Source organism: Olea europaea, chromosome 1 (genome assembly GCF_002742605.1).
Source record: "Olea europaea var. sylvestris chromosome 1, O_europaea_v1, whole genome shotgun sequence".
NCBI lineage: Eukaryota > Viridiplantae > Streptophyta > Magnoliopsida > Lamiales > Oleaceae > Olea > Olea europaea.
The window spans coordinates 10,453,067-10,465,991 of record NC_036237.1 but is presented as its reverse complement, the minus strand read 5'-3'; the positions used below and the strand labels follow the sequence as shown (position 1 = coordinate 10,465,991).

General features: G+C 34.0%; 2 protein-coding genes and 1 pseudogene across 2 annotated transcripts in view; all 3 read right to left on the bottom strand.

Moving 5' to 3' along the window:
* The window catches only part of LOC111404189 (pentatricopeptide repeat-containing protein At3g49170, chloroplastic-like), a 9,011-nt gene extending 6,722 nt beyond the window's left edge, over window positions 1–2,289 (bottom strand). The window contains exon 1 of the mRNA XM_023032958.1: window positions 6–2,289. Coding sequence (XP_022888726.1) covers window positions 6–2,201 — 2,196 coding nt within the window. The 5' untranslated portion in view covers window positions 2,202–2,289. The remainder of the gene's footprint in view (window positions 1–5) is intronic.
* A 1,250-nt stretch (window positions 2,290–3,539) lies between these two features.
* On the bottom strand, window positions 3,540–5,626 carry LOC111404184 (rust resistance kinase Lr10-like). The gene is made up of 2 exons (XM_023032956.1): window positions 4,876–5,626; window positions 3,540–4,612 (listed from the first exon to the last, which is right to left on the bottom strand). The coding sequence occupies exons 1-2, from the start codon at window positions 5,624–5,626 to the stop codon at window positions 3,540–3,542; spliced, it is 1,824 nt and encodes a 607-aa protein (XP_022888724.1).
* A 4,955-nt stretch (window positions 5,627–10,581) lies between these two features.
* LOC111404175 overlaps window positions 10,582–12,925 on the bottom strand; it is a 5,129-nt pseudogene continuing 2,785 nt past the window's right edge.

The window sequence follows — 12,925 nt, the reverse complement described above, 5'->3', positions numbered from 1 at the left end:
TGTACCTTATTTTCTGCTTCCATCCAGCTGCACCCTGCCTCCTTAACCAAATTTCTTTCTTTCATACATTTTCTGATTTTTGCCACCTTCCCCCACTGACCACTTGAAGCATACAAGTTTGATAATAAAATATAAGCTGCTGGATCATTTGGATCCTGCTCAAGAATCATCTCTGCTGCATCTTTGCCAAGTTCTGCATTGCCATGGACTCGACAAGCACTAAGCAATGTGCGCCAAACCAGAGTGTCAGCCATAAAAGGCATTGACTCGATGAATTGTATGGCCTTTTCTAGAAATCCCGAGCGACCTAACAAATCAACCTTGCATGCATAATGTTCCATTCTCGGATGTATCCTATGTTCTTTGTACATCAGATGGAAGTATCTCCATCCCTCATCAATTAGACCTGCATGGCTACAAGCTGACAAAACAGCAATATAAGTGACCTCATTCGGTTTTGCGCCAAAATCAAGCATTTGCTTGAATAATTCCAAAGATCTTTTGGCGAATCCGTGTTTAGCAAAGCCTGTGATTATGGAAGTCCATGATATCACATTCCGATCTTCCATTTGTTCGAAAACTTGAAATGCAGCTTCTATGTTACCACACCTGGTATACATAGAAATCAAAGCATTAGCAACACATTGGTTAGACTCAAACCCGGATTTCAGCAATTGAACGTGTATTCGCTCTCCCTTACCAACTGCTCCAACACTTGCAGCTCCGCTCAAGAGACTTGCAAATGTAAAAGCATCAAGACCAATTCTTGAACCATCAATATGAGTATAAAGCTCAAAAGCTTCGTTAGATTCCGAATTCCTAGCATAACCATCAATAAGTGCATTATAAGAAATCAAATTCCTCTCAAATAAAAATTCAAAAGCTTTTCGTGCATCTTCCATCCTATCAGTCTTAGCATACATGCTAATCAAAGAATTGCCAACAAGATTAACTGATGCAAGACCCAATTTCACTACATGATTGTATATCTGTTCACCCAAATCCGCATTAAAAAGATTCCCACATGCCTTCAAAACACTAGCAAATGTAAACTGATTCGGCTTCACTCTACTTTCTATCATCATCCTACAATACAACTCAATAGCTTCCTTCTCAAAGCTTCCATTTTGCACATACCCTGTGATGATTGCTGTCCAAGACATGACATTGTGTTCTGGCATTCGATCAAAAACTTTCCTTGAATCATCCATTGAGGAATTCACGGAGCACTTTGCATACATGTCCACCAAACTACACCCAACACAAACATCAGAACATAACCCATTCTTGATGACCCAACACTGCAGTTGCTGCCCAAGAAACAACCACCCCAATTCAGAACAAGCTGATAAAACACTACTAAATGTAAACCGGTCAGGTGTAAACCCAGCCAATACCATATCCCTAAACAACTCAATTGCATTCTCCGGTAACCCCAATTGGGAACATCTCGTAATCATCAATGTCCACGAAACAGAATTTTTCTCTGGCATTTCATCAAACACATTTTTTGCTAACTCCAAATCATTGAACCCCTTCGCAAATAAATCAATCAACGCACACCCAACACAAACATCAGCTTCAAAATACCCAGTTTTCAACACAAAACCTAAAATTACCACCCCAACCCACGCATATTCTTTATTGGAACAAGCTTGAATCACTGCCGAAAAGCAAAATTCGTTCGGGTACTCCCCAAATTTCACCATTTCAAAGAACGTCATAATCGCCTGTAAATTCAAACCACTGCGCACATAGCACGAAATCATCGCGCTCCACGAAACCAAATCTCTCTTATCTCCCTCCATACTTTCAAAAATTTCCTCAGCCCTTTCCCACTCCCCACATTTCGCGTACAGGCTGATCAGCGAATTCAATGCAATTGAATCACACTCAAGTTTGGACTCCACAAGTCTGGAATGCACAACTCGACCCAGATCAAAATTCCGGGTCCGAATGCAGGACTTGAGTAGTACAGAGTAGACAGTGAGGTCTGGTGTGAAGCTATTCTTAGACATGAAATCGAGGATCGAGATTGCTTCCTTGATGTGGCCCACATTTGCTTGACTGATCAAAGTGTCCTTGAGAGTTTCAAAATTAAGGGTTTTGCGAGGGAGATTGCTGGTGATTCTTTGGGGGGAAGGATGGTTGGATTTGAGTATAAGTGAAGAAGCGGGGGAAGGAAGAGAGAGACTTATCATGACGTCTTTAACGGCTATCTCTGGTTGATACCTTATCTCATACACCAGTCCTCGATTATATATGGTGGGCAGGTGGGGCTTGCTGAATGGGAACGGGCTTATGAAGGGAACATACCCATTTGAAGAATTTTTTATTCCCATAAAAAATATGTATGCCAAGCACAATAAAAAATAAGAGGGGTAATTACCGCATTATAATCACGTCACGATTAAAATATAATTTCAATAAATACACCACAATAAATTTATAATTATACCCTTAATCAAACAAAAACTAAGATTAAAAAACCAAAAAATCTCAATACAATAAAACTAAGAATGAAAAAAATTAAATGTCTGGTGTCCATATCTTCCAGTATTGATAAAACAACAATCTTAATAGTCCTGATGAAGGACACTACTCCCGATGAAGGAGAAAGCTTTGAATGGAGGCATAATTTTCGGGTAACTTTTCTTCAATGAAAGATAGTGAAACTACTTTCTATAATCTGATTGTCATTCAATTTCTCATTTAATAGTTAGGGTTTTAGCAATCATGGAAGTCTGAACCTTTATATGGTCAATGTGGACGGCCTGAAGTAGCCCCTCTCGGTGTCCAGATGGGTTTCACTCTAGCGCCAAAGGTAAAGTTTTATGTTTGTGGTGGGACTATAATGTGATGTGATTTCTTTTAATTTAAAACACTAATTATGTGATTTCACTTAAGGCTATTTAAGGAAATAAGAAAATTGTTAAAGTTTGTGGAGCTCTTAATAAATTTTGTGATGATAATATAATTTTCCAAATAAGATGATTAAAAGCTTCATACTTTTGTATCTCAATTGCTTGCTCAGAATGGACTCTGACCATATTAGCCCGATATGAATTCGCCACTGTTGTTACTTTGTTCCTCAACTGCGAACTTTGAACGATATCAACCTTTATTCTTGGACACGACACATACTGGTGTTTGAACTACTCTTATTATCGATTCTGCAAGTCACCTTGACAAAGGTCGTGAAATTACGTTAATAGTCAATTCAAATTGGAACATTAAAATCGATTACAACAAAGAAATCAAAATTGCTTTTAAATTTTTGTATCATATGGAGTTCATAAATTATCAAGGGAAGACAAAATTATCAAACAAGGAGGTGCGTACATATTTTCGATTTCTTTGTGGCATTTGTATTAAAATAAGAGACTTATTACTTTCCAAGGAGTATATTAAGAATTAAAATGAATGCCAAATAATTGACAAAAAAGCCAATCCAATTTTGTTCAAAATATAGAAAAGACTAACACAATATATTGATTTAACTTAGCTACTGCTAATTAGGATTTCATGTGAAGTTGCATTTAATTTGTTGATTTCATGGAGGCAAAAGGATTTGGTGGCATGATGGGAACGTTTTCTCCTTCTAGCATTTGAATCACCATTTTCATTGAAGGCCGATCTGCTGGATTCCACTGAATGCACCAAAGTCCTGCAATTGTTAGCTTCTTAAATATTTTACTGTCTTCGTCTTTGTCAATCCCGATTTCTATTTCTTCTCCTTTCTCCAGTTGACTGTACATCCATTCTGGAAAGTACACTTGACTACTGTCCTGTTCTGCAGCGCGGAAATTCTTCCTTCCTCCAACTATATCAATCAATAACATGCCAAAACTATAAACATCTGCTTTATATGACACATTCCCATAGTTCCTCGAGAAGACTTCTGGTGCAATGTAGCCTATTGTCCCTCGAGCAGCCGTCATGGAAACTATACTTTGATCCTTTGAGCATAACTTTGCCAAGCCAAAATCTGAGACCTTTGGATTGAAGTTGTGGTCGAGCAAGATGTTGTGAGGTTTAATGTCGAAATGAAGTATCCGTTGGTTGCAGCCTTGGTGAAGATAATCGAGTCCTTTGGCTATGCCCATGGCAATTTGCTGAAGTTTATCCCAGCCAAGTGTACGGCTCTGATTTCCCAATGTTATGAACTTTTCAAGCGAGTCATTTGGTAGAAACTCATAAACAAGAGCTCGTCTATATCCATCAGCACAATATCCAACTAAACGAACCACATTTACATGGTGAATTCTGCCTATTGTACCAACTTCATTAATGAACTCCTCACCATTTCCTTCAAAAAATTTTAGGACCTTAACGGTAACAAGTATCTGATTGGAAAGCTTCCCCTTATACACCATTCCATAGCCTCCCTGGCCTAGTTTTTTCTTGAAATTTTCAGTGATCTTCTTGATATCTGCATAAGAAAATCTTGTAGTCCTAAGCGCCATGTAATCCTCTAAAAAGCTTTCAATTTTTTTCTGATGGTCTTTCTTTCTTTTCTTCAAGCTTAAGACGATATACAATCCGATTATAAGAAACAAGATGAGAAGCACGCCCACTACGATACCTGCAACAATTAGTTTTCTTGAAACACCTGTGAAAATAGGAAGATTGTTATTAACAAGATATTCCTCATTAAATTTACTTCTTATAAATGATTATTGAGAACTAAAGAACTTAGTGGCCTCAATAATAAGAACATTACAAAAGATGAATTTAGAGCAACTACAGAATACTTTAATGGCATGACATGTTTGGTAATGTGGATTAGAGCGTAGTGAATAGTAGTAAAAAAGAAAAAAGAAAATAAAATGTCAAGTACGTATACCAACTATGCACTTAGAATGTAGAATGTACCTTGTCCCTGTTGTTTAGAGCTGAAGCATTCCATTCCAGATTCTGTTCCATTGTTCTTTAACCGACAATACTTCCCTTTCGCTTCACAATTTCCACAAGATGGTTTCGACCAATGCAGAGACATATGAAAGCTATATTTTTGGTGCTCCCCTGTGAATACAGAGTATGGAACATATGAAACATTATACATCTTAAAGCACGACGAATACTGAGGCAAGCTGCTAATCCCATATGACGAATAAATAGCTAGGACTTGATATTTTTGTCTACTAAGACATTTTATGGGGTATGGATAACTGGCTGTTAAGTTAGACGAGCAATTAAACAATGTGTATCCCTCTTCAACCCCGAAAACTTCAGCTATCTTGAAAAGGGAAATCGATGAATTCACACTAGGAGGCTGCCCTGGAGGGCAGTAATTTGCCATGAAGTCATTTATATATATAAGTTGTGCTCTATAATCGATTTTCCAGATCCATACTTTCGCGAATATTGGAAGCATGACATTGTTAGTTGATGCTGTCACTGGAAATTGAAGCTCAAATTCAGTGTCGTTGCTTTCAGTGCATGACAATTCAAATCCTGGATAGCCACAATGCTCTGGTTGATGATCCCTGAGTCGAAAAGGAAACTTAATGGTTGGACCGGAATCTCCACACCTTGTTGGCTGACATTCATGATCTTGGGATACAGCAAATCCTGAAATTACGTGAAGTACTAGGAAAATGAAGGAGACTATGAATCTGTTCATGTTTTGAGAAAAACTCTGTGAAGTTTGTTAATATCACTAATACCTTTTCAGATTGAGTGATCCAAATTCAAGTCAATGTCAACTTTTTCATCCCTCACATAAGCATTTTTGCTATCACATCTTTGGTAAAAGGATTTGATAATACTCAATATTGTCAAAGAAGAAAAGGAAGCCAAAAATTATTATCATTATTCTATATAGATCCATTCCATGTCCCAAAAGTATTTCATTCATACTTTATGGAATTAGACACGTTAGATTGTTGGTGCCTTTTTTTTTTTTTTTATTATGTGGATATATCGGACATTTATATTTGGTTACTTATAATTTAACAAATATTAGGTGAGTCGTTTTTATATAAATAGATTCACATAAACGTGAGATATTCTTTGTAAACTTTTGAGCAAGTTGCATAAACCTCCCTTGAGGTTTACTTTTGGATATATTTTCACTTAGCGAAAAGTAAATATTTATTTCTCATTTTACCTTTCTATACTAATTTGAAAATTTTATTTTATTATATTCAAATTATAATTTCTTTCTTTCTTTCTTATTATTATTATTAAGATATTTTTTTCATTCTTTTGATTTAAATGATATCAAGTTAGTTAAATATATATTTTTATAAAATTTCAAAAGTTACAAAATGTTTTTTTTTAGTTTTAATTTTTTTAATACGATTAAAAATAATTATCAAGTCAAGATAAATAAATATTTCACAAATCTAATTGAAAATTCATTAAATATTTTATATTGCTTGATTTAGTAACATTTTCACACATTTTTGTTTTTTAATACTATAGACATTAATATTATCATAATATTATATATTCTCTTTTTAATTCCTTTTTGTTGTAAATCTTTAGATCAATTTTAATTTATTCATCTTTTAATGAGAAATCAAAAGTCATAAATATGATTAAGATGAAAAACTCTGTACAAAAAGATTTGAAAAAATTAAAAGAGTGGAGGTTTCTGATTATTTTTTTAAAGGAGGTATCTGTTGTCATAAACTTTAGGAGTAATTTATGTAATTTGCTCTAAACATTTTCTTTCAACTTTTAGTGAAACCTAGAATGATAAGTGGACGTAACTCTCATATTAAGTCAAACAAATATAAATCAGCATGTGTTCCTTTACATTTTCTTATATTATTGCCCAGAAAATAGGTTAATATCTCCTTCTTAACTCGAGCAAAACTGGAAAAGTTGATGTCAAATTGAATATTAATTTTAACCACTTATTTTATGAAGTTCCACAATTTTTATCAATTGTTCAACCAAATATTTCATCAACTTTTATTAAATTTACAAAAACTTTTATAAAAATTTTTGTCGAACAATCCCTCAAATTCAAAAATCCATTCAAATACAAAGAATAAATCTATATATTTTGTTATAATGGGAATCTTTCCGTCATTTATCTTCTTTATTATACAATTCATTTCGTGTTTGGACCAATATCATTAAATTGTTGTATTAAAACCTTATACAACTCATCTGTCTCAGTTTATCTGACTTTTGAAGTTTTGACTTTGAAAAATGATACTCAAAATAATAACTTTGCAGTTGAAGGGGCGATATGCCATATTTGCAATAATGGTTATTGATATGGTGAATGAATCATTCACATATTATAAGTAAGAATACAATATAAAACAATCAATTATATAAAAGCATAATCAGTGCCGAGAAACAAGCTTTTGTTCTTAAGCTGGACAAGTGTCCAACTCTCAACAATGTAAAATGATCAATTATATAGATAGGCATACCCTGTGCAATTAAGTAAAATAAGTTCTACATATCATAAGAGTAATCAATTTTTTTTCCTTTCATCATTTTTTTCCTCCTTATTTTTTATGCAGTCTAACGGGACTTGAGTTCATCTTAAAGGTCAACATATCGGGACAAATAGCTCAATTCCTTTATAATTTCAAGAAAATCCTTAGTTTTTTTCACACTAATTCCCCTTCAAACGAAGTAATACATCATCTCAATCGAATCTGCATCTTCGTCTAAACAGGAAACTTCGGTTTGAGAGTTCATAGTAAGAAGTATCTTGTCATTGTGCCACACACAATAGAGTAATGGACTAGATACATTAACAAACTTGGACACACAATTCAAGAATCACAGAATTCCCTAATCGGTAGCTATGCCCACAAACAGCCTCTCATTTGCCAGTTCCATCATGTTAATTCTTCTTCTATATTGTTTAAAAGTTTACAGAGCCCAAAACAACTAACCATATCACCAGAAAAATACCCTTTCGGATTGAAAAGTGCTCACGAGAATTGTGGCTGTTCAGATAATTTTCTTGTGATTGATTGCCAGAAAAATCGAACCATATTAAACTTGAAATCTACAACATGCCACGTTCACGCAATCCATTACAGTCACTACACAGTACGCCTGTCTGATTTCTTCTGGTCCACAGTATTCTTCCACGAAATTTGATCTGTCTACTATTTATATTGAATACATCGACCCCATTGAAATAACATTTGTAAATTGCATAGGCCCATATGTAGAGAATGAGTACCTTTTCCAACTCTTCTACAAGATTGTGCCTAAGGATTCGGGATTGCAGTATGTGTTTTGAGTGAGTGACATATCTGGTGCTCACAAATACATCTTTTTTAATTAGACCCAAGTATCCATCTCATATTCAAGTTTTCATTTGATTTGAATTGAGTCATATTTATTGGCCTTATAAAATCACTAAAAATTTGAGCGCCACCGCCCATACCAATTTTCTTTTCCCACCCACTCATCTATTGGAAAAGTAATAACAAGAATTCCATATTGTTAAAGATATTGTAGATAATGCAACTCTGAGAATTGGAATGCTGTACCTAATCGATTAATCTTTTGGGACATAGCCCTAATATCCTACTAGTATTAGAGTTGAGGCCAAAATATTTAGCCATGTAGACTTACAAGACGAATCCCAAACTTCAATTGAATGTGGGGGGTCAGACTCAAGTAGGATTGCAATAGGAAAAACATCAGTTTGCTCTCAACACAGATGTTGTACCAACATAATGGTTTGTGACACATCGGAAAGTTGTCCCTTGATGGAGATTGTAATCCTTTCTATTTTAGGGAAGAGTGACACATAAATTATCATTTAAGGATCTGAGATAATGTGGTACTCCATTTGTTAGGGTATTGTTAATCCCTTAGAATCTGCAGACAAAATCTAACAGTAACTAGATACGGAGTAGATAATGTAACTATAAGAAATTGAATTGTTTTGCATAATGAATTAACCTTTTGAGATGAAATTTAGTTACCTAGCAACCCTCTCCAAATGCGAGGATTAATATTTTAGGTCACATAATGATCAATGTATTGTTTAGAAATTCTATGTAGGGGTGGAAATAGGACTAGCCAAGCTCGAATTTTCCTGTTCGAGCTGCTTACCTAGCTCAGCTTTAGCCAGGTTTTTGCAGCTAGAGGCTGCATGACATGGTGGCAATTGGCAGGGACTAATTAACAGAAAATAGAAAACTTAGGGACTAATTTGCAACAACTAAAATTTCTGGGGGCAGAATCACAGATTTCAGAATATTCAGGGACCCTTTTACTATTATAGAAAATTCTGGGCATGTTTTCTAAAACCGGAAAATACAGGGGCAGAGATGCATAATATTCTAATCCAAGTGTTTCTTATGCAAATTTTCAAGAATGAAGAGCCAGGGATCCTAAACCATTTCAAGTGCTATCAAGTGAAAATTAGTCCAAGGCTGCAATACACTATGGAAGACTTGGTGCATTGGGTTAGCCGATCAAGGAAGTGGGTGTCCAAGGAAAAACATAAAATTTAAGGAAAAAAAATTTAAAATAACATGGGTTACATAGGATCGGATGACTGCACAATTAATGTAATGGTGAATCCACTATGTACATCGAGTAGGTCGAACACAAAGACCTCTAGGCAACTAGTTCTTTTTATTAGTTTAGTAAGAAGATAAAATTTATGCTGTTGAGATTTTTGATCCATATGGAGATGAAGCATATTAAAATTCCAGCGAAAGCATGGGATAATAGTTTGTCGCAATTTAATGGAACAATAACTTCGGACCGAACGACAAAAGGACCAGATATCTTATGCGATGCATGATGCCCAAATCTAGCTAAAGACCACATGAGTTCTAGCTCTTTGTTTCTAGTTTTATATCACTTCGCAAGTCAAGTTTTCATTTATTTTCTTTAGAAGGTCTTTTCCAATCCCCTTCTTTAAGTATGTACTTTATAGCTAACAACAATACGGCACCTAATGTGGTTTTAACTAAAAACAGATTTATGTCATAAACCCGTTTATGTCGTGACATCGGGCTGGGTTGGACCTTGGGCTCGTAACTGTGTTGAAATGGTTTAATTATTTTGCAATTATTAATCACATTATCAATTCAATTTATGACCTTTATTTATCAAGCCCCTTTCTGATTTAGCTAAAAGTCGATGAAATGTATGGTTAAAAATTTAATAAAAATTGTAGGTACTATGAAATGTATGGTTAAATTAATTATTAACTTTAACATAGAAATTTATCAACTTTTTTGATAAATCGGACATGTGCTAAATATCTTGCTATCGAAATTTACTCAAAATATGTCAGTTGAAGTTTGACTATTGGGATTTAAATTAGATTTTAAGACTGAATGTCTCTTTAATTTGCATTTTTATGCAAGGGTAATTAACTAATTATTTCTCTTCAAAAAAAGGTGTCTAGTCCAGGATTTGTTTGACTCATTCATGTCATCTGCTGTAGTTTTATGCCCGCAATACGTTGGAGTTGTGAAATACATGCATAAAACGACATAGTTAAAATGCTTTTTGTATGTGTGATTTTGATAGTGGTTAACTTTGTCAATTTGAATTAGAACATCCCATCTGATAACATATTAAATTCATGAAAACAAAAGTAAAAATGAAAACTAAGACAAAATATTTTAGTTTTTAATCCATAATAGAGCCAACATAAAGGAAGATGATCATTCTTCTACCTATGATGCTGAGATCTTAAACAATTAGTACATGTTTATTATGTAGTATTGGCCACAGAGAGGGTAATATACTTCTACTTGTAAAACCAAATCTTAAATTTATGAAGCAGTCAAAGAGTTTCAGTATTTAATGCTCTCACTTCGTTACTCAGATTCTGAAATGATTTCAAGTTCGCTGCTGAATATTCTACCACGTGCAGTTGCTGCATTCTGCGTTCCATTCGTGGAAGTGAATGGGTTACGGGGCATGGAGGGAGTTTCTTCCGATTCAAGCATTTGAATTACAACTTTCATGGAGGGTCGCTCGACCGGATACCACTGAATGCACCAAAGTCCCACAATAGTTAGTTTTCTAACAATCTTATTGTCGCTCTCTTTCTCAATTTGGATAGCTATTTCTTCTCCGTGCTCCAATTTATTGTAAATCCATTCTGGAAAATAAACTTGACTTTTGTCTTGCCCACCAACATCATTTTTTTTCAATCCTCCAACCATCTCAAGAAGCAACATCCCAAAACTATAAACATTTGATTTATAAGAAACATTCCCAAAGTTTCTCGAGAAAACCTCCGGTGCAATATAACCTATTGTACCCCTTGCTGCAGTCATGGACACAATACTTTGCTCCTTGGAACACAATTTTGCTAAACCGAAATCCGATATCTTTGGATTGAAGTTGTCAGCAATATGTTGTTTGGTTTAATATCAAAATGAAGGATTCTTTGCTCGCACCCTTGATGAAGATACTCAACTCCTTTGGCTATGTCCACTGCAATCCGGTGCAACTTCTCCCACCCGAGCTTACTCCTTTGTTTTTCAGAAGATATAAACTTTTGAAGTGAATCATTAGGCAGAAACTCATAAACCAGAGCTCGAGTAAAGACAAAAGGGATATCTGCAATGAGAATATAGGAACAGAGAGAAAATCATTCTATGCCTTTGGATGTATGTTGGTGCATTTTAAAGATTTTTTTCTGCTAAAGGATTTGGTGTACATGAAAATTTGATTTTAATTTCAAGTCTTAATTTTAACCACAGGTTTCATGAGATTCACAATTTTTCAATAACTATTTCATTAATTTTTATCAAAATTTACAAAAAATTTGGGTAAATCCTTAACCCTTCCCCCTCTTACTGCCAATATGTTCCCCTTTGTTAGAATCGAATTGCTAAATCCTTATGTAAGGAATTACAAATTCTAATCTACAACAAATGGAGGTTAAGCTCCTTCTGATCCTCGAAGCATCTGAAAAAATGGTATGGAACTACTAAGAAATACGATAAATATATGAGTAATTTTGAGTGTAACTTTGTTCCCCTACTCAGGTTATCGTGAAAATACCTATAAATGGTTTCCGTGGCACCTTGCTTTCATGAAATGAAATGTATCTATACAGAATACATATATTTCTAGACTCGAAAAAGGAGCAGATTTATGAAAATGATATTACAGTGTCATAAGTCTAGATATTTTTTTGTGGAAGTCTATGCTTCAAAATGCATGGGAAGTTTCTCAAATTGGAAAAAAAAATGATTTAAATTATATAAATGTGACCTTATGTAACAATTTAGAACTTTTAAATCAAGTTATCGTCATAGATATCTCTAGGATATATTACAATTACGGAGGATCCAATCAATTAAGAATGATTATATTGCCATCACTATTTTTATTTGATATGCCACAATTTTCAATAATTTTTTTATTTACTAAAATAATCATAGTTAAAATGACATAAATAACTCACACTTAAATGTTTGTATTCTATTATATTATTTTCTTTTGTTGTTATGTACATCACAATTTCACTGACAAAAATTATATTTTATAATGAGTAATGTGTTTCACAACACACAATAAAACATAAATATGAGTCTTGACTCCTAATTCTCTTTAGAATTTTATGTTTTTAGCTTCATTGGAGTTACTCCAACATTGAAGAAATACGATCAATTGAAAGAGGATAAAAATATTTCAAGTTTGAAATTCCATAAGAGGTAACGCATATTCAATCACGTGGATTAAGCTTTTAGCAAATTCCAAGCATTTGTCAACTCCCCAAAACGTTGTTCACATTATTCTAATGCAAGTCTTCTGAAATTTAAGAGTTTGAAGGAAAGTTTAACCTTTTTCTTTTCTTCCTTCACTTCTCTATCTAATTTTAACGGTATTTATTGAGAGAGTGAATCTATAGATACATACATACATACATACATACATATATACATACAGATACATATACATATACATATACATATACATATACATATACATATATATATATATA